General features: G+C 43.2%; 1 protein-coding gene across 1 annotated transcript in view; it reads right to left on the bottom strand.

Annotated features, from left to right (window-relative positions):
• The window catches only part of LOC135205594 (E3 SUMO-protein ligase NSE2-like), a 48479-nt gene extending 28207 nt beyond the window's left edge, over positions 1-20272 (bottom strand). Inside the window, exon 1 of the mRNA XM_064236364.1 lies at positions 20064-20272. Within this exon, the coding sequence (XP_064092434.1) occupies positions 20064-20228 (165 nt within the window). The 5' untranslated portion in view covers positions 20229-20272. The remainder of the gene's footprint in view (positions 1-20063) is intronic.
• Between the last annotated feature and the right edge of the window lie 3116 nt (positions 20273-23388).

Genomic DNA, 23388 nt, shown 5'->3' with positions numbered 1-23388 from the left:
ATCGGATAAAAGAGAATCAACCCTACGTCAGTATGACGCAGCTGTTAAAAAACTAGCCAATTTCCTGAAGGAAACAGAATCTTGAACCATGACTACTAACCTGGCTATCTCCTTCTTCAGATCCTTATTTGAAAAAGGTTTAGCAGCCAGTACTATTACTACCAATGAGTAAGTCAGCTCTAAAGAAAATTTTTCAATTTGATTTTAAAATAGACTTAACAGATTCCTATTTCCCGTCTATTCCTAGAGCTTGTGCTAGGCTCAGACCAACAGAGAGACCTAGCTCAGTTTCATGTTTCTTAAATGATGTTCTCAAACTGGCTTCAGATACTGATAACGATTCATGTAGCTATATACCACTCCTAAGGAAAACATTATTTCTTTTAAGTCTGGCCTCAGGAGCCAGGGTATCTGAACTGTCGGCCCTTTCTAGAGACTCAGGCCATATCGAATTCCTTCCATCAGGAGAAGTTCTCCTCTCCCAAGATCAAAAATTTTTGGCCAAAAACGAGGATCCTTTGATGAGGTGGGCCCCTTGGAAGATCCTCCCTCTTACTCAAGACCCTTCTCTATGTCCAGTGATGACCTTACGAGCCTATCTTTCTAGGACATCTACAAGATCCTCAGGCCCCTTATTCATGAGGGAAAAAGGTGACACTATTTCCTTAAAGGGAATTAGACAACAGATCTTGTACTTTATTAAACAAGCCAACCCAGATTCGTTCCCCAAAGTCCATGACATTAGGGCAGTAGCTACCTCAATCAATTATTTCCAACATATGAATTTTGATGATCTGAAAAAGTACACAGGCTGGAAGTAGCCAACAGTATTCAGACGCCACTACCTGAAATCCTTAGGATCTCTTAAATTCCCAGCAGTGGCAGTGGGAAACAGTTTCTCCTGACACTGTCTAAGTAGTTTAGTTGTAGATCCAGATCTTTCTACCTGTCTCACTAACATCCTTCCTGTAATCCTGCCACCAGGTTCTACCCTGTTTTGAGCCTTAGCTGCCAAAAAAGGCTATATTGTGATGTTTTCCTTATTTTTCTGCTAGGATTACTCACATCTGTATATAATCTATTATTGTCTAGTTTTAAGTCTTTGTAAGTTATCATAAGTCTAGTTTTAAATTTTTGTAAGTTATCATAAGTCTAACATAAGTTACCATAAGTTATTTTCTGGGCAAGGGCCCGTGTCGCCCAGTGAAATCCCACCCTGTTTACACCCACCCTTGGGCCCAAGCTTGGTCTTCTAACTCCAAGGATGTCCGCTAGAGGCGCTCGTGCTGGCGTGGGAGCGCTAGTAGTAGAAGTTACTGGCGTGGGCTGTGTATCAGCCCTCTCTAGCAGGAGGATTTTATGAAGGAGAGATCTAAATGGCAAGAGGCCCATGGTAGTGGTTTCACTTGCCCCAGAAACCATACCGACACCCTTTTTATATAGGGTGAGTGAGTCAGAATGTTAGTAATATTTACCTTAGAAATATGAACTAAAAGGATATTTCACTGGGCAACACGGGCCCTTGCCCAGAAATAGATTTTTCCTTCGTCAAAATCCCTTAATATGTACTATATACATATACATACAGCAAGTCCTGGTTATCGGCAGGGGTTTTGTTCCCAGAGGTGTGCCGATGAGCAAAAACCGCCATTACCTGAAACCTGATAACTGGAACTTGGCCCGTTATGGCGCCATAAATTGCTGATTTTATGGGTTAGACAAGTACCATATAACTGGATCACCATTCACCAAGACCTCATAACCGAGGGACTGCCTGTCTATAAAAAAAAAAAAAAAAAACCATGTTCACCCCCACCCCTATCTCTGTCTCTTTCCATGACAATACGCTATTGCCTGAAGGGGTTGGAAGTAGCAATCACAAGTTGTTATTTTATCTCTCTCTCTCTCTCTCTCTCTCTCTAACTGAGAAGAGAGAGAACTCTTATGCATACATAAAAAGTATTTTTTTTATATGATAAATAACTGATTTACTAATCTTCAAATATTAATATTAATGTAAAAACAGCAAAATATTAATCAACTGAAAAAAGAAAAATCCTTCAATATTGATCTATTATTATCATCATTATCATATGTACTGTATAAGAAAAAAAGATATTCACACCACCCTCTCTCACTCTCTCTCTTCAAGAAGACAACACTCCCCAATCACTGTCCGGTTTCTTGACATTTGTAACATCACCCTGACCCTTACCTACAGGTCTCTATGCCCAAAGACGTTGTTTTCCTTCATTCTTACATAATTGTTTTATTTATAAACTAAAATCTTACTACATAATTCACTAGGCAGCACCTGGGGTTACATCAGGTTTGGGTTATGTCGTTCCGGACTTACGGCGCTTGCCTCACAATTTCAGTGCCATAAGTGGATTTCCGGTGCCATTACCTGCTTTATGGCACTGTAAACACTGACTTAAAATTTTTTGCTTGGAGTGTCATGCCAGGAACAGAACCCCCACCGTAACCTGGGGACTGCCTAAAGTATTTTCTTTAATGAATTGATATTATTGCTGGTTACATTAATATAATTTGGAAATTAGTAAATCATTTATTTACCATACAAAAAACATACATCTCAGTAAGTGAGAGAGGGAGAGAATTACTATTTTTATTATTTGATAGCATTTAATCTTATAAAACTTAATACAGTACATATTAACCCTTAGGAGCTGAGGTAACAAATCCATATGCAGCACCCCAGCCCAGGGAAACTTTGAAGTCAGCCAATTTAAGAAAAAATCCATCAATGGAAAGAGGAAGAAATGCAACTGCACATGCTGTAAGAAAATTTTGTTTTTTTTTCCATAAATTCAACGAGAGGTTAAAAATGACTCTTTACAACCCCTTGTGGGGCCTCTTTTACAAGACAATTGTAAACTTTATAGAGTTATACATGATTCTTCTAATGAATAAATTTATTTTATCATGTAAATTATAATTACAGCTCACACAATATCAAAACAGATAAGAAATAAAATTAGTAACAAATTCTGAGGATGTTTGTTGTAAAATATTTACATAAATTTACTAAGAACTAAGATGCAATAACTTTTTTGGATACATACATGTTTTTTTCTAATATTTCTTTGTAAAATAACATTTTTATCTGACGTACTATCATAAAAGATAAGAACTAAAACCAACAGCAACCCCTTAGTATATTCATGAACAAATTTATAAAAAGACATCATGTGAGACAGAGAGGCACTATATCCTTCCCTTGGAGTCAACATTCCAACTATCTCCTGAGCTGCCCAATTGATTTTAGCTAGTCTAAAAGTTGCCATTAGTCAATTTATGGGCAAGTAATGGCACCTCTTTCCTGTCTGATTCACCAAAATCGTCCATTCCCAAATTCCATCGTCCACCCAAAACCTGTTATTGCTACTCATGTGAGCATGTTCAACCACTAAGGGTTAATCAATATTAATATTTGAGAATTATTAAAGCATTTTTGTATCATAAAAATGTATTTCGTAATAAAAATAACATGAAAATATAGGCAGTCCCCGGTTTATGACGGGGGTTCCGTTCTTGAGACATGTCGTGGGCTGAATATTGTCGTAAACCAGAACATCGTCGAAAATCAAACAATCCTAAGAAAACCTTACTTTTAATGTTTTGGGTGTATCAAAAACTAAATAAACTGCATTTATATTGCATTTTTCATTAAAAAAAATCCTTCAAATATTGATTATTTTGCTTTTTTGGAGACATATTTCTTCCATCAGACTGGCGTCGTAAGCATCATAACCCTGGAACATGCGTCGTAAACCTAGAAATATTTTCTGACAAATATAATTGAAAAGCTTCTTGACCTTGGAACGTTGTAAACTGAAACTCATAAACCTGGGACTGCCACACTATTAGTGAATATTTATCAATGCAAAATGACATTTTCATAATGAAATAAGATTTTATGTATACTTACCAAGTAGTTACATAGCTATAGTTTCCAAATCTGTCTATAATTTTTAAAATTTGTGGTAGTGCTAGATTTGTATTGGGGGAGAGAGGAACCAACTCCACACAAACTTCAGTTGTTTATGTCCTACCATCCATGTGAGGGGAGGAGGGAGGGCTTTGATCATGTAACTACTTGGTAAGTAATACATAAAATCTTATTTTATTATAAAAAATTTAATTTTTATGTATGCAACTTACCAAGTACAGGCAGTCCCCAGTTATCGGTAATCCGGTTTTATGGTGCCATAAAATCAGCAATTTATGGTGCTATAACGGGCCGAGTTCTGGTTATTGGCAACATACAGCACCTTATGGCACCATAAAGCACCAATAATAGAGTTATGATACCATACACATAAATAACAGGTGCCGTAACCGGTTATCGACGCCATAAGCACCATAAATCGCAGTTTCAGTTAATGGCAGTTTTCGCTTATCAGCACACCCCCGGGAAAGGAAGTCCCGCCGATAACCGCGCTGACTGAAGTTACAAAGCTGAATTCCACGTTGTAGGTGGTGGGATCCATGGATAGGCACATACCTCTCATATAAATAATGAAAAGAAAATATGTACTTAGTGCTAGCAACTGTGAGATTGCTTGTTTTGTTGGTTTCTTACCTGTTCATAGAGCTGTACAGATAATTACTGCCTCTGCAGATGCTCATCTTGACTTGTTGAGACGTGGCAATATAGCCAAGAGCTGTCCTCTACTTAGTGGGATCCATGCAGCTAAGGAATAGTCCATGGCTAGCATGGTAAACCGAAAGATGCCCTTGCCCAGGGAGCAGTACCATACAACATCAAATATACCAGAGTAAAACATATCACCCCCAAATTTTTTTTTAACCCATACCCAACTAAAAATTAGACTGATGGGTACTCCTAGTACACCAGTAGTACCTCCAGGCTCCCCTTAAAACTTAACAACCTTATTCAAGGCAAAGAGACTAGAATAGGAAGGAACAACTTCCTACACACCCTTACCCAACACTGTGCCAGCAGCAAAATATGGACCAAGGGTACTGCAATTGTCATAGTTTCGATTTCACGCAGGTAATGAGAGGCAAACACTGATTTTCACTTCCAATATGTTGCTTGAATGTTCCTGAAACGACTCAGGCAAGCGTCATCGAACTGCGCAAGCATACGACCTGTGTAAGCCTTTTCGGGGTATCTTTTCTACAAATGATTGCACCTTATGAAAAGCAGCTAGAGCATTCTTTATTTCTGCCTTGTCATAGGGTCGTCCTCCTCCTCGCCACTGCTAGAGGAGAACTCTTCTTGAACGACGTTATGTTGCATGGCCTCCAACTCCTTCAGGTCATCCATCGTAAGCTCCTCTTGGTGCTCCTCGAAAAGGTCATTGATGTCGTCCTTGTCAACGACCACCCCCATGGACTTGCCGAGTGCAACGATCTCGTCAAGATCTGGTTGTGAAACAGTTTCAGGATCGTCAACTGTTTCTGAATCTGCACCAGCTTCGCCCACGTCGAATCCCTCAAAGTCTCGGGCGGATACGGCATCAGGCCAGTTTCCTCCACAAAGAATTCAAGGTTCGCCTCGAAACCTCCTGCCAAGCTTGATTGATGTGGATGCATATTACGATATCAAAATGCTCCTTCCAAAATTCACACAAGGTTTGTGGTATCGGTGATGTCGAAACATCTCTTGTAAAGATGTTTCGTATACAGCTTCTTGAAGTTCGATATCACTTGCTGGTCCACGGGCTGGAGGAGAGGGGTGGTGTTAGGCGAACGATAAAGAACATTGATGAAAGAATAGTCTGCTAGGATATCTTCTTCGAGGCCAGGAGGGTGAGCAGGGGCACTGTCCAACAACAGCAGACATTTCAGAGGGAGGCGCTTCTCTTCTAAGAATTTCTTCACTGTCTGGCCGAAACACAGATTTACCCACTCGGTGAACAAAAGTCTCGTCACCCAGGCTTTCACATTAGCCCTCCACATCACTGAAAGCTTCTCCTTTAGCACTTTGTGGGCCTTGAAGGCTCAAGGAGTCTCCGAATGATAGACAAGTAGGGGCTTCACCTTGCAATCCCCACTGGCGTTGGAACAAAGTGCGAGCGTAAGCCTGTCTTTCATAGGCTTATGCCCGGGTAGCTTCTTCTCTTCCTGCATGATGTACGTCCGACGAGGCATTTTATCCAAAAAAGGCCAGTCTCATCAAGTTGAAGACTTGCTGAGAACTGTAGCCTTCGTTGATCGTCATCTCATAGAACGTCTTAATAAAGGCTTCAGCCACTTTCCTGTCCGAGCTGGCCGCCTCCCCATGCCGCACCACCAAATATATGCCAGTCCATTTCCAGAATTTTTCAAACCACACATGAGAAGCCTTGAAGTCTGGGGTTGGCATCGATGTCCCTTCTCCTACGTCGTCTTCGGCCTGGGCAACAGAATCGCTGAAAATAGCGCTGGCCTTGTGGCAGATTGCCGTCTCGGTTATCGTATCGCCAGCAATTTCTTTGTATTTTATACAAACAAGAAGCAGCCTCTCCATCTCGTCGTGCACGTGGCTCCTCTTGCTAGACAAAATAGTCACGCCCTTGGAAGGTGTAGCTGCTTTGATGGCTTCCTTCTGCTTAAGGATGGTGCCTATTGTTGATGGATTTCAGCCGTATTCCTTAACGATCACACTCAACCGCATACCAGCTTCATATTTTTTAATGATCTCCATCTTCCTCTCCATAGAAATCATCCTCTTCTTTCCGTGAACTTCAGCAACTTTCTTGGGACCCATGACTACGTATACTGTACATAATTAACCCTTTAACGCCGACTGGACGTATTAAACGTTGATATAAATTGTCTGTTGGGTGCCAATTGGACATATGGTATATCGATATAAAAAAGGTTTTTTTCTTTAATTCGCGGAAAAATAGTTATAAGCCTACTAGGCGAGAACTTTTTAATCACGTGCCTTGGGGGATGCTGGGAGCTCACAGATCAAGGCGTTGTTTTGCTTACAATCGTTACCTAGGCGCGCAAGAGCGAATTTCTTTATTATCGCACTAAAAAGTATCAGCGACACATCTCAGAAATTATTTCGTCACTTTGACATAATTTTTGCACCATTTTAAATTAGCCGTTACATGGAGTATTATATATGAAAATGTGCACAATTTCATGTAGAATACAACAAAAAAACAACTCATGGTTGTAGCTTTTATCAGTTTTGAAATATTTTCATATAATTTCAACCTTCGGTCAACTTTGACTCGACCGAAATGGTAGAAAAACGCAATTGTAAGCTAAAAATGATATTGTTATGTTACAATAAAGTTTCATACATACTTACCTGGCAGATATATACATAGCTAAGACTCCGTCGTCCCCGACAGAAATTCAAATTTCGCGCCACTCGCTACAGGTAGGTCAGGTGATCTACCGGCCTGCCCTGGGCGGCAGGACTAGGAACCATCCCCGTTTTCTATCATATTTTCTCTTCACCTGTCTCCTGCGGGGAGGCTGGGTGGGCCTTTAATTGTATATATCTGCCAGGTAAGTATGTATGAAACTTTATTGTAACATAACAATATCATTTTCATACAATCAACTTACCTGTCAGATATATACATAGCTGATTGGCACCCTTCGGTGGAGGGTAAGAGACAGCTTCTATATGGAATAGACAGGTAAACAACATATGTTGTAGGTATAAATAAAACCTTGGTTCCTACCTGATAGGTGGTAGACTTCGTGGGTGTTTGCCCAGTAGTCTGCATCACCTCAAGAAACTTTAGCGAGATATGATCTATGGCCAAGAGTTCTTGTGGGTCTGCCGATGGGGTCTTATCCGCTTACTCGGCAGAGCCTAAAAGGACTTTGACAATGGGTGCTGATCCACTTATATGACGAATACACCTTATGAAGAGCACACCAACCCAATCCCGACCACCTGATCCTAACCATATGTTTAGAACTAGGAGGTGTTCCGAGTTATCCCGAACTCGTCACAACAACCGTAACTCAAAAACCACTACACACACCTACTAATTTTCAAAAAAAATTATACTCATCTAATTGGATATGACAAGCGTCTCTTACTGAACAACATAGACGGCCCGCCCGTGCTAAACCAAGTCCTCCATTGTTCGAAGAGACTCCAGACCATATCCAAAAAGAAGAAAAGTATATACATTTAAGGATTGGTTGTCGGCTCCCGTACCCAGAATCGTATCCGCCGATACGAAAGGACCTAGAGAAAAACACTTCTCATATGTCACACGAACGTCTTTCAAGTAATGAGATGCAAATACTGAGTTGCATCTCCAAAATGTCGTATCTATGATGTTTTAAGCGACATATTCTTATAAAACGAGAGAGACGTCGCTACAGCTCTACTTCATGAGCTTTTACTCTCAATAGTTGTAACTGTTCGTCAGGACAGACCTTATGAGCGTCTGTAATGACGTTTCTTTAACAAAAAGAATGCCAGCGCATTCTTGGACATCAGTCTGTGTCTTTTACCGCGCACCAAAGACCTTGTCTAGAGCCTCCCATCTGATGCTTTCTCTGAAGGTAGAACTTCAGAGCTCTAACAGGGCATAGAGACCTCTCTGCTTCTCTGCCTACGAGACTCGACATTCCTTTGACTTCGAATGACTTAGGCCAGGGATTCGTGGGATTCTCGTTTTTCGCTAAAAACAGGGTCTTAAACGAGCAAATAGCCGAGTCTCCCTTGAATCCTACTTTATCCTGCAGAGCATGTAATTCACTAATTCTCTTTGCCGTAGCTAAAGATAATAGGAATAGGCATTTCTGGTTGTGTCTAAATAAAACGATGCCAGATGAGGAGGTTCGAATCTTTCCGATGACAGATACTTGAGGACTACGTCTAGGTTCCAGTTCGGAGTACTGGTTCCTTAGACTTTGCAGTCTCAAAAGACCTTATGAGATCGTGGAGATCTTTATTATTTGCCAGATCTAATCCTCTGTTCCTGAATACAGCCGAGAGCATACTTCTGTATCCCTTTATTGTGGATACGGCTAGATGAGATTTTTCTCTCAGGAATAGCAGGAAATCAGCAATTTCCGCTAAAGAGGTAGTGGAGGAGGACAACTTCTTGGATCTACACCACCTTCTAAATACCTCCCAACTTCGATTGTTAATAACTTTGCGTAGTGGAGGTTCTGCGTGCTCTCGCGATCGCGCTTGCCACTTCGCGAGAAAAGCCTCTCGCTCTGACAAGTCTTTCGATAGTCGAAAGGCAGTCAGAGCGAGAGCGGGAGGTTTTGATGGTACCTCTTGAAGTGTGGTTGTCTGAGAAGATCCGTCCTTCTTGGTAGGGATCTTGGAAAGTCTACGATCCACTCTACCACCTCGTGAACCAATTCCTGGGCCGGCCAAAAGGGGGCTATTAATGTCATCCTCGTCTCCTTGACGCCACAAACTTTTTCATTACTAACCCCAGGATTTTGAATGGGGGAAAAGCATAAACGTCTACTCGAGACCAATTTAGCAGGAAGGCGTCTACCATAAGTGCTCTTGGATCTTCCACGACCGAGCAAAAAACTGGAAGCCTTTTTGAAATGAATGTTGCGAAGAGATCCACATGAGGAGTCCCCCACAGAGACCAGAGATCGAGACACACTTCCTCGTGTAGTGTCCATTCTGTATGAAGGGACCTGGTTCCTCCTGCTGAGCCTGTCCGCCCTCACATTCTTTACTCCCTGTACGAACCTTGTCAGTAGGGAGATGTCCTGTGAGACGTCCGAAAGTAATAGGTCTCTCGTTCAGCTCGTAAAGGAACGAGGAGTGCGTCCCTCCCTGTTTCCGAATGTAGGCAAGTGCTGTGGTGTTTGTCCACGTTTACTTGCACTACCTTGTTTGACACCAGAGGTTCTAGGCTCTTCAAAGCCAGATGTACGGCGACGAGCTCTTTGCAGTTTATGTGCCAAGTCACCTGTGCTGGTTCCCAGGTGCCTGACACCTCTTCTGAGCCTCATGTCGCTCCCCAACCTTTCTCCGACGCGTCGGAGTACAACACTAGGTCTGGGTTCTGTGTTTTAGAGAGATCCCTTTGTTCCTCTTCCAGAGGGGGCAACCACCACTCTAGGTGCGACTTTATCTCCACTGGAATGGGAAAAACGTCCGAAGTTGTCCGGTTTTCAGCTCCCAGACTTCTTGAGGAAGAATTGAAGCGGACGTAAATGAAGTCTTCCTAGTGGGAAGAACTGTTCTAGCGAGGAAAGCGTCCCTAGAAGGCTCAACCATTTCCCTCGCCGACATATGTTGCTTCCCTAAGAAAGAGAGAGACAATCCGCAAACCTTTTGTGATTCTCTCTGCGAAGGAAATACTCGAAAACCCCGAGAATCCATCCGAATCCCCAGATAGACTAGGTCCTGTCTGGGGGTCAGCTGAGACTTCTCGAGGTTCACGAGCAATCCCAACGCTTTGATCAAATCTAGAGTTAACTTTAGGTCCTCCAAGCACTGTCTCTCTGATCTGGCCCTGATGAGCCAGTCGTCCAGATACAGAGAGACATTTACTCCTTTGAGGTGAAGAAACCTCGCCACATTCTTCATCAGGCTTGTGAAGACCTGAGGAGCTGTGGACAGGCCGAAACACAAGGCTCTGAACTGAATAGATCCTTCCCCCCGTCATGAAACGGAGGTACTTCTCGATGAAGGGTGGATCGGGACGTGAAAGTAGGCGTCCTGGAGATCTAGAGACACCATCCAATCTCCTTGTCGTAATGACGCTAGGACTGAAGCAGAAGTCTCCATGGAGAACTTCTCCTTCTGAACAAATTTGTTCAGAGAGCTGACGTCCAGTACTGGTCTCCAGCCTCCCGAGGCTTTCGCAACCAGAAAAAGGCGATTGTAAAACCCCGGGGAGTTTTGATCCCATACTAGTTCTATCGCTCTCTTGTCCCACATTTGTTCCACCATCGATCGAAGAGTATCCCTCAGCACAGGATCCTTGTACTTGGCTGATAGTTCCCTTGGTATTGACGTTAGGGGAGGAGTGTTCAGGAAAGGGATACGATATCCCTTCCTTAAGATCGCCAAAGAAGACGCGTCTGCGTTTATCAGTGTCCAGGCTTCCACAAATCCCAGGAGCCTGGCACCTACTGGTGCTTGGAGAGAGAATCTTCATTTTCCCTTTTAAAGGGACGAAAGGCAGATCTACCTCTCTTCCTCCGGAGCCTTCCTTCTTGTGGGAGGTCTGGAGGACGGACCACCTCGAAAGGGCTGCACCGATGTACTAGGTCCTTTCTTGTCCGATGCAGAAACAGGTTTCTTCTTTCTTGCTGACTGCGTCAGAAGATCCTGAGTCGCCTTCCGCAGTTAAAAGAACTGCGCAATGTCCTTTACTAACTGAGAAGGGAACAAAAAGTCAGATAGAGGCGAATACAGTAGAGCTGCCCTCTGAGCATGAGAGACTGCCTTTGTTAAGAAGGTGCCATATACAGTCCTTTTCTTTAAAAGACCTGCTCCAAACAATGAGGAGATTTCAAAAGATCCATCCTGTACCGCTTTGTCAATACAAGACAATATGCATAACAGGGTCTTCAGGTTCGATTCCTTCCGAATCATGGGCTTTCTTGGACATCACCCCAAACCCAAGGGACCAACTCTTAAGAAGTTTGAAGACTTCCAATACATGAAAGAGTCCCTTGAGGAGATGATCCAGTTCCGAAATTCCCCACGTAATTCGTGCTGAATTGAGACTTTGTCGACGTGAAGCGTCAACTAAGGTCGAAAAATCCTGCTTCCGTTGTAGAAGGGAGAGCAATACCCATATTCTCTCCCGTCTGATACCAGATGCCTCTCCAGCTAATCTTGCTGGAGGCATGCAGAAGGACTGTTCTCACTAAGTCTTTCTTAGACTTCATCCATGAGTTCTAAGGATTGTAATGCCCTCTTCATCGAAATGGTGGGTTTCATTTTGAGAAAAGACGAAGGCTTCTTCGTCTTAGCACTGGAAAAGAGCGAGCGCGGAGAAGGAGGAGCGGCAGGAGTCAACTCGTCTCCATACTCCTCAAGAAGCAGGGTAGTCAAAACCTTATAGTTAGACAGACCCTCTCTTCCATGATATTCATCATCCGAGTTTTCCTCCAACTCGGGATCTACATGAGTCTCCGTTCTCCTTTCCGAACGTTCCTCTTCTGGAGGAGACAAACTCCTAATAGGAGAGGGGCTAAGGGAATGATAATCCTTCCTCTTTCCCGCTCTAATAGACTTGGAAGGCGTCACAAGCTCCGGCTTCTCTTGAAATTTAGAAAGACGCTTCCCGCTTGTATGACGCTTCCGTTCGCCAAGCGTCCTGGCTGACGTCTCTTGCTGACGTCTTGATGACGCTTCGTGCCTGGAAGACGCTCCGCTCTCCAAAGGCGTCCTACTTGGCGTCACAATATTGGACGGAGCGTCACGTCTAAGATCCGCTTTCAATGACGTTCACGTCTAAAAGACGTCTTACGTCTCTCTGGCGTTACGAAACTCTCGTAAGCCCCCGTTCTCGCTCTCGAACTCGAAGCTTCTGCAAGACGTTTAGCAGCTTCACGTCTGTCTGACGCTTCTCGTTGAGCAGGTGAGACTTCTTAATTGAAGCGTCAACGTCCTTCCGACGGGGCGCTAAAACTCCCCACTAGAGATGACAGTTGCCTCTTGAACTGCCCATAATTATCTTTCTTGACGCTTCTCCCACCGTCCAGTGCATGACGCCTTTCGTCATCACTCGGGGGAGAAGAATGAAAGGGTACTTCCGGCGTACACGTCAGGTGACGCTGACGCCACCTTCGCTTTCTTAATAGAAGACGGAGCGTCATCTGAGAAGCGCTCTGGGTCTAGAATCTATGTCAGGCTTCATTATGACGCTTCAGCGGTCATCGACAAGTTCGACTCCTTCCACCCTCGTTTAGGTGATGGGAGAGAGGGAGAGGACGAGAAACACTCGCGAAGGACGCTTTTTCTATAGCGCCCTTGAGCCGCCTGCCACGAAGCAGAGCTAGCTGAAGGGACGTCTGACCGTTGGGGATTCCCCACGACCTCCTTAAGGCTTTCGACTTTCCTTCTCCTCTGGGCATGGGAGCTTGGAAGAGGTCTAGGCCTGGGAGCGTCGCAGGGACTGATCAAACGCCCCCCTCCACAACACTGGGAGAACTCACTTCACTGAAATGCTCACTTTCACTAGCCCTTACCTTTGAAGTCAGCCATCTTGGACTTCATGTCTCTAATTGTAGCTTTCAGATTGGCCGATTTCCGAATGCCGAATCCGAAAAAGCACTCTGAGAATGAGATACATAGGGAGAATCTACATCAGTAGGATTAGAATTATCCGTTGAAAGGCTCAATAGGCCTTGAACTCACACCTTTCAGCCGTCTAACTCTATCCCTCTCTAACTTCTTCAAATAAGAAGTCAAAGTCTTCCACTCTTCTGCATTCAATCCCTCGCATTCCTTACAAGTATTAATAGCAGAACACTGAAACCCCCTACATTTACGGCATACAGTGTGAGGATCAACCGAAGCTTTCGGTATCCTCACCCTGCAGCCTACATTCACACACATTCTCACACTCACATTTGAATCAGACATACTGAGAAAAATCCAAAAGAGTTATTCCAAAAACAGTCCACAGTAGCGAATGTCAAAACACGATCCAGATACGTCACCAAAATGCCGAAAAACGATGATCAAAGGATGAAATATGAATCTAAGTCAGGAGGTAATAGCAACAATGTTGATACCACCGGCGACAGAGAAAATATGATAGAAAACGGGGATGGTTCCTAGTCCTGCCGCCCAGGGCAGGCCGGTAGATCACCTGACCTACCTGTAGCGAGTGGCGCGAAATTTGAATTTCTGTCGGGGACGACGGAGTCTTAGCTATGTATATATCTGACAGGTAAGTTGATTGTATGAAAATCTTATTTTTATACATTCAACTTACCTGTCAGATATATACTTAGCTATAGACTCCGTTGTCCCCGACAGAAATTCGAATTTCGGGGCACACGCTACAGGTAGGTCAGGTGATCTACCGCCCTGCCCTGGGTGGCAGGAATAGGAACCATTACCGTTCTAGAACCAGATTTTCTCTGTCGCCCGTATTGTAAACATACGTTTGCGGTACCTCCTGACTTGATTTTCGTTTTTCATCGCCATCGATCTTCTGGGGGGCTGTCTTTGCAGGAAGTACTGGGTCTTTGGTTCGGCATACGCTTTTATTAACTTTTTAATGAATTTGGCTTCGAAAATTTCGAAGAATATATGAAGTTTAACTACCAAAATTTTTGGTAGACACTCACATAGTTTGCAAGAAAGGGAAATATTAATATGTATTCATTAATACATGTAATAAGTGTTAGAATTTGATTGAGGAAATATCAAACTCTAACTTCCTACTTTAGGAAGTCAGAAAAGCACATAACTAGATACGCTTCCTTTAGAAGTTTTAATAGCTCTCGTACTAATGAGCAATTAGACTATTAACAGTACTAGTAGTGTTGCATCCTCATCACCTTCTTACTTCACAGGAACTACAAATTCATAGTTGCAATTTGAAGATAAATGGATGTAGCTCAAAATGCGAGTTATTGAAAGGTAAGAAGTGATTATAGTGTTCCCCATTGCAGTGGAGGGTGCGTCTGATCGGCTCTGTCTCGCTCTCAGGCCTAGACCTCTTCCAAGCTCCCAGGCCCAGAGGAGAAGGAATGTCGAAAGCCGTACGGAGGTTACGGAGAATCCCCACCGATCAGGCGTCCCCTCGGCAGGATCTGTGATGACCCAGACTGCCAAGGATCGCCATTGGAAAGGCATCCTCAAAGAGTGCGTCTTAGAGTCCGATTCGTCATCTTACAGACATGTTTGAAGTTCGAAGATGCGGAAAACAACTCGGACAAGCATCTTTATTGTCCGAGGCGGACAACCAGAGGTGCGGACAGAGCGAGTGTCCGACGCAGACAGCTCGGACAGAATCGAGTGTCCGAAGCGGACAGCGCCAGCCAGGCGCCAGATGCGGACAGCCCAGACGGGAAAAAGTATCCTACGCGGACAGCGCCAAACAGGCGCCAAGCGATAGATACAGACAACCTGGACAAGGCGGACAGCCCGGACGAGAAAAAAGTATCTTTCGATACTCCAACCGGGCGCCAAGCGCCAGACGCGGACACCCTGGACAGGCAAAAGTGTCGTACGGGGACAGCGCCAGCCGGGAGTCAAGGGCCAGACGTGGACACTCCGGACAGGCAAAAGTGTCGTATGCGGACAGCGCCAAGCGCCAGATGTGGACAAAGCGGACAGGCGACACTGTCCGAGGCGTGCGGAACTTTCCAGACGCGCGGAACTTTCCACACAAGTGGAACGTTCCAGGCGAGAGTCACCTTCAAGATGCGCGAAAACATTCCAGGTGCTCGGAACATTCCAAGCGTGCGGAACTTTCCAGAGACAGACACTGTCAGGCAAGAATTGCCTTCCTAGAGTTCTTCTCGTTTTAGTTTTTAGCAGGATCAGCCTTCTCCAGGCAAAGGCGCAAGATGTCGCACAGGCAGCCGTCGCTTTTGTCATAATGATTCTGATACTGAGAGAAGCCCTTCTCCAATATTCAGATGACTGCTGTAACAGGCAGTTCCTCTCAGCGTGGACTCTCTCCTTCATTCATACTCTTCCCTCATTATGACGAGGCAAGAGCTACTGGAGTTTTTTTTCTTAATAAGAATCTTGTCTATTCAGCGTTAGGGAATGACTGCGGAAAGGGAACATCAATCTTCCTTCCGTAAGCTCAATATATAAACAGGAATCCTGTCCCTTCCGCGATTTCTATGGAAATCACGAAAACTTAACAAGTTCCTGGATTAACTTCCTTCCTTAGGGAAATATTAAACGTATTGTCAAATAAGTGCATAACACATAATTGACAAAAAATGTATACTCTTTGTATCTTAATGGATTAGTTCTCAATGACAAAGATCTCAATACATCTTATCGCGTAAGCATATAAGCTCCCTTGGACAAGACTCGAAGGAGCTCTCATTCATTGATTAGAGGCTCTTTCAAGTAATAGACGCGTAGAATACGTCCTTTAAGTCTTATGTCCAAGAGAATAGGAAGCTCGAGAGATTCTCTTCGATCCTCGGTTCTCACTTGGGATCTCCTTCGTCTAATACTAATTCGTTCTATTGACGAAAAGAAGGAAGATAGTAAATTTTCCATTCTCTCTCTGCCTCGGCGAGGAAAGAATGTAGTAGAGAATTTGCTGTATAAGAATACTGTATGGTCAAGTCATATGCGCATACCGTAGTTACCTCTATGGTTGGCAACCGAATTCCCTGTATCCTTCCAGGAGTTTCCTAGGTAAGGATTACTCTTAAAGGGTTTGTTACGACAACACCAACTCAGCTTCTGTATTTAACGAAGAATGTTTCGCTTAAATATGCATTATTGAGAACTTCCTTAGGCTCGATAATAAATTTATCATATTCCTTCATTGAATGGAGTAACTGGCAACTCAGGAAGAATACAGCGAGGCAGCTAAGGAAGCCTGCTGTGACTGTAAGACAACACAATACCATGTAGTTCTCGGTCATGAGCGGTTAGTTACATCTTTCTCTCCTACGGGATGGACTGGCTAACCGTATCTCTCCCCTACAATCACGGACTTAGTTCGAATTGAGGGGATTTGTAGGTAAACATGAATAAACATTGTCTGGGTTTTATTTTGCTAAGAAGCTTTCAATAAGAAAGACATTGCAACCTTTCAATGCTGTTTACCGCAAGGTAACAGAATAATATAGGATTCTGACGCGGCAGAGCACTATATTATATAATGCTCTCATGCTTACGAAAGCATAGCTTATTAGAGAACATGCTTAGTGAGAAGATGGATGAGTCTGATGGGAACCATTTTCTTTGGACAGAATTTTGTTTCCCTGAACGGACTATATTACACTTGTAAAGTTTTTTCCTACCAAAATGGAAATATGGTAATGTTTTTGCTTCACCCTAATAGTAGGGTAAAATGGTTTTGTCACATTGTGGTCACGCTCCCCGTGACAGTTCATTAGAGAGCACCAGCTACACAGGTCACGTCCTTGCTGCCATCTCTAGGAATGCATTACCTGAATTCGATGTCTGTAATATAGGATCTAGTTGTAGGATCTAGCCGAGCGTCAAAAGAAGCGTGCAGAAAAGCGTCACGCTCCTGACAGGCGTCAAAACAAGCGAGAGAAACTGCCTTCAGGGAAGAGCGAGATACATCTCGGAGAGAAATCCGACTGCACGAAGCAGTCTCAGGAGAAGGGTTGATCGTGTGAGAATACGAGGGGCGAGGAAACGCCGTCTTATTCTCACAGTAACAAAGCTCGGACGTCTGCTCTCAAAAGCGTCCTGCTACTATGACTTCTTTTTCTTATTTCTCGGTGGAAAAACGTACACGTGTTCAGGCGACGTTCGGCTTCTTACTTCTCACTGAAACGCATAACGAGAGAGAGAGAGAGAGAGAGACGTGAAGCGTCCTCTTCTATAAAGCTTCTATTTAGAGGGCGCGAGTCCTTCCGAAAGCTCCAACCCCTGCGCGGGGAGGACGCTTCGGAGGATGAGAAGCAATCCTTCAGGATTCGTGCACGTGTACGCACTTTGGCAGCCTGGGGAGTTTCATCAGATACTGCCGAAGGCACGCCAGATCGGTGGGGGTTCCTCGTAACCCTCCTTCGGCTTTCGACATGCTCTCTCCCCGGGTCCTGGGAGTCAAGCAGAGGTCCTGGCCTAGAGGCGAAATAAGGCCGATCTGACGCACCCTCCACTACACAAGGGGCACTGTCACTGTACTTAGCCACTTCACTTTTGCTCTCTAAAGCAAGCACTTTCGATTCTAAGTTACGAATCGATAGAGTATCAGAGAAAGGGCAATACCCTCTACAGACACTGATTAGGGCCCGAAGGCAACACTACAGGGTTAGGAGTAACAATTACAGAAGTAGCACTCTTCACAACAATGAAGGAGAGCGAGCACCTCTCGCAGACATATTCATAGCCCGTAGGCCATACTACAGGGTTAGGCAAAATAAAGTCTACAGGAAGGTTAGCAGGTTCACTACCCTGACTTTTGTTTACTGATTAATTGCATACATACGAATCATACATCTTCCTTACGGAATTAGACAAAGTCTCACACTCCTTACATGACAAATCTCAACAAAGAAGCAAGACCCATACTCCTTGTGCATACCAAGTGCGGATCTACCAAAGCTTTCGGTAGCCACACCCTATCTTTGCAGACAACACCCTCTGAAACTAGCCTAACTAGATTCAGATATCTTATGCAAAAATGAATCAAATTCAAATCAAATTAAGATAGCGTATGCCTAGCCACAAATCCAAGTAAATAAATCAAAAGACAATTAGGATACTTAGCGGCAATGAAGTTTCCAAAATCCTAAGACGGAGGTACTGAAAACAGGTGTTTCCAGCACCGGCGACAGAAAAATTATGAATAGAAAATGGGAATGGTTCCTGATACCCGCCTCCCAGCGGCGGGAATGGGTACTAACCACCTGGACGACCACTGTGTGTGCCGGAAGTTTTTGAAATTCTGTCGGACTTCAGAAAATACAGCTATATATATATCTGACAGGTAAGTTTCATGAAGAAAACCAAATATAAGTGTTCCAATATTACTGAGGATGGTGGAAATAGCATAAGATTGGATAGGGAAGAAATAAAGAGAACAGAAGTTCCAGTACTTGGGGTCCATAGTGGAAGCATGAACCAAAAGATGAGACATTGAATTCAGGCAGGATGGAATAACTTGAGGTCTGGGTCAAGGGTCCTCTGTGACAAGAAGGTTCCTCTGAAAATGAAGGTAAAGTTTCATAGGACGGTGGTCAGAACAGCTATGTTATATGGAACAGAAACAGCAAGTATGAGGAAAACAGAGAAGATATATGTAGCAGAAATGAGAATGTTGAGATGGATGTCAGGAGTAACAAGGGAAGATAGGATTAGAAATGAGTATATAAGAGGATCGACAAAGGTAGTTGAAATAACAAAGAAAATACAGGAGGGGAGGCTTTGAGGGTATGGACACCTGTTACAAAGAGAGGAACGTCATGTTGGAAGACATACGATAGAAATGGAAGTGCGGGGTAGAAGGAAAAAGGGAAGACCAAGAAAGAAATGGCATGATTGTGTAGGGGAAGATTTGTTATGGAAAGGTATTGACAAGAACGATGCACCGGACAGAAATCGATGGAGACAACTCATTCATAATGGCGACCCCATATAAAAATAGGTTCAAGCTGGGAAGAAGAAGAATTACTACATAAACTGTGATTATCATACGATTCCTTGGTTAGCCTAATCTTGCAACCTCTAGCGCAATATCTAAAGCTAGCAGAACCTGTCTGAAATTGTCGAAAACACTAAGACCTGACGTTACCAAGGTTAAACAAAAAGCAAAAACAAAAAAGTTCTTTATCAAAGAACCTAATGATTTGCTAAGACGGCTAATACAAGAACAGAGTACTTCACCAATTGTGATTACAAAAGAAAAGTCCAAAAAATTTCAGGAATAACTGCAACTGACAACCATAACCATTGGCTGGCATAAACAAACTGAGCTCTTTGCCGAGCTGTTCCTCTCTCTTGCCCCGAAAGTTGGCGGGGCACTGTTACCTAACCAAAACAAATAGAAAATTTGTGTGACCCGCGAATTTCTGAATGTTAACTCACCCAACCAAAACAAATAGAAAAATTAGTGTAACCCACAAATTTCAGGATTTTAACTGCCAGCGAGTGAAACTCTTAGCTATATAATTACTGGGGAAGTTGTAAAATTAAAACTACTGACTTTAACACCTTGTTTCCAGCTGTGCTGAAGTATTTCAATGGTTTGTATATCATGTAGGAACAATAATATATTTTATTTTACAGTATGAAAGCAGGATTCTTGGATAATCAAAATATGAATTCCATTACATAAGACTTCCTACCATACTGTATTAGTTAAAATCTTCATAAAAACGTACAGAAGGGCAAATAAAATGACACGAGGCATTCTATATAAACAAAATTAGCTGTACAAAATGTTAATTATTTTCTAATTCATGTTACATACCTGGAGAAAAGTTTCGGGTGGTGACAGAACAGATCCAGACTCTCTACATGCTTCCATTTCCTGAGCAACCTCACGAGTTGCCTCAGTAGCTGCACTGTGACTTTCAATGACCCAGTGTTCTGTCACAGCACATTTTTCCATTATTTTAGCAATAATTTCCAGCATTTCAAGCTTTTCTGAAATTTAGTAAACACTGTAAATATATATATGACTACAAAAATCCAAACAATATAAATTTGAATAAATTTACAACAAATTTTTGTACTATAATTTATTAGTTGGCTACTTATCAAATGTTACAGTGGGTGAGTAAGCATTCAAACAAAAGAGCACTTGGCTAACCCGGATGGCTGTCTTGTTCACCTGTTCTTCATCAGAAGTGTTTTGAATTTTGTAGCTCTTGCCAAGAGTTCTTCACAACAGCCCAAAAAGCTTGGTGGGGTCTACTTTAATAGTTTGCAAGTATCCAAAGAAAAAATCTCATGGAAATTTATATTTGGGAAGAATCTTACCCATTGTTAAAAACAGCTGATTCCCAAATTGAGAATAGGATGGTGGTGGGGCAGCCAGACAAAATCACTTGAGCAAACAGTTTCTTGAATGAAATCCACAACATCTTATCTAATCTGGAATCCTTCCTGATCATTACTGCCACCAAATGGTGGATTCCATTCAGGGAGCAAGGCTCTCATGTGTGTACAGCGAAGAGCAGCCTTATGGTGAAAACCACTTCAATTCAGCCAGAATGACATAGGAAGCTTGAAGAGGTGCTGTTTCTGGGTCAACAAGTCTCCAAAATAAAAATTTTTAAAAGTAATATGACAATTTGTCAAAAATTGCATTTTTCCTAACTATACAAACCTGATGTCCTTTTACAATAGGAATAGGAAGGTAACTAGTGGCAGCTGGACGGTCGTAAGCTTCAAACAAGGGAGTTCGGTAGTTAACTGCATGTCCGACAGTGCGCGCACCGCTCACCTGGGAGTTGAAGAATCACTTTTGCTTTAGGCCCAGGAAAAAACGCAGAGTGAGGGGTGGCATGAGGTGGGACTATGTGTAAAAGGACCTCAGGTTTGTATAGTTAGGAAAAATGTTATTGTCATGATACAATAAAGTTTTATACATACTTACCTGGCAGATCTATACGATAAATGGCCCACCCAGCCTCCCCGCAGGAGACAGGTGGAAGAGAAAATCTGGTTCTAGAAGGTAATGGTTCCTATTCCTGCCACCCAGCGGCAGGACGGTAGATCACCTGACCTACCTACCTGTAGCGTGTGCCGCGAAATTCGAATTTCTGTCGGGGACGACGGAGTCTATAGCTAAGTATATATCTGCCAGGTAAGTATGTATAAAACTTTATTGTATCATGACAATAACATTTTTATACATTCAACTTCCCTGTCAGATATATACTTAGCTGATTAGCACCTTTCGGTGGTGGGTAAGAGACAGCTATTTACTGATTAGACAGGTAAACAACATACGTTGTAGGTAATAAATAAATAAAACCTTGGTTCCTATGTGTTTAGACGAAGAGTTGACTTCCTAGCTATTGCTAGGAGTCTGCTTTGTCTCAAGAGCCTCAGAGAGGATGTGACCTATGGCTAAGAGTTCTTGTAGATCTGTCAATGGGGTCTTATCCACTTACTCGACAAAATCTAATGGTCATTTGTCAATGGGGTCTTATCCACTTACATGACAATACACCTATGCCTAGTGGCATAATTAAGGAGCACAACACCGATCCCGATCACCTGATCCTAACACAAGGGTTTGTGCTTAGTTTGAAAAGAGCTATCCCCAAACTCATTTCAAACAACCCAAAGAAAAACCACTATGTTAAAATAAAAATTAACTCACTTAGTTAAGGATCAGTGTCGGATCCCTATCCCAGCAACGTATCCGTAGACACGTATAACCAAGAGAGAAGGATCTCTCGTAGGTCAAATTGACCTCCATGCAAAGGGAAGTCAACACAGAGTTGCATCTCCCGTAAGTTACAGCTAATATGTCCTTCACGACATATTGTTATGGAAGGAACAAGAATTTATAAAAGCTCGCACTTCAAGCACTTTTAATTCTCAGCTGTTTGAAGGAATCATCAAGTTACTCATGAAGTGCTTTAGCGATCACACTTGTTTCAAAGAAGACCAGGGCTTCCTTTGAAATGGATCTCTTCTGGATGAAGCCTAGAGCCTGGCTTGCCCCTGGCCGGCGCCTCGCGCCTGGCTGGTTCCTCCCCACTTTGCTGGAGCTTCAAGCTTGTTAGTCTCGAGGATGTCTAGCGATGTCCACATCGGACACTCTTATCTGTCCGAATTATTCGCCTCTAGCGCATCTGCACCAGGTTGGAGGCCCGGTCTTTCTCCTCATCAGACAATGACAGTGACTCTTGGGACTGTCTGCCTCTGGCATTTTTCACATCTGTTTTGGCATTTGGCGCCTGGTTGGCGCTACATTGTCCGAAAGTCCTGAACATCCACAATAGTTTATCAGGAGACTGGAGAAAGGTAGAAGAAATTCTTCCACTTTGAGCTTTTGGCCTCTCCGGCAAGGGGAGGTGATTGTAGTCAGCTACATCCAGTAGACGATAGGAAATCAACAGTACGAGAGATAAGAGTCTTCCTCCGAGGATGATCCTTCTTGAATACTTCCGTTGCTAACGAGATCTCTTCTTACATGTTTATGAGGTTTCTCGTTGCAGAATCTTCCCTATCCTTGCCCGAAGGAAGGGAAAGAGACTGGAAGTTGAAGGAGACTCTGAGCTGAAATTGGGAGGACTCCTGATTTCTAGCTCTTTATTGTATCCCTCTGACCACTTTCTGGGAAGCATTTCGAGCCCTCATCGCATTCCAACGACTCTGTAGGCAAACGTTTAAACCATTTCTTCTTCTGTACATGAAAACGTAAGTACCCTGCCTGGACAACGAAACCTCTATCTGAAAGCGTTGAGTCAGGAATAGAGGGTTTTAGTTCTTTTGCCAGACATGCTATACTGGCAAGAACCCATTGCCGAGTCTCCATAGAATCTGATTCAAGATTCCAATGCACAAAAATTCACTTGTCTTCTTGGTCGTTTAGGACCAAGAGAAACAAAGAATTCCCTCATAAAATTTCTCAAAGAAGTTTGATGAGGAGCAGTTCCATCTTGTCGGAACACGGAATCTGAGGCCCAAAATAGGATCCCATTGAAAGTATACATGATATCCTACTCTTGACGTATAGAGGTATCGTATAAGATTCCGAAGATCTTAATTCTCTGCTATCTCTAATTCTTGTAGAGACAGAGTATAGCCTTTTACTGCGTTCATTGATAGCAGAA

This window comes from Macrobrachium nipponense, chromosome 24, assembly GCF_015104395.2.
Source record: "Macrobrachium nipponense isolate FS-2020 chromosome 24, ASM1510439v2, whole genome shotgun sequence".
NCBI lineage: Eukaryota > Metazoa > Arthropoda > Malacostraca > Decapoda > Palaemonidae > Macrobrachium > Macrobrachium nipponense.
This window is presented reverse-complemented; position numbering and strand designations above follow the sequence as displayed.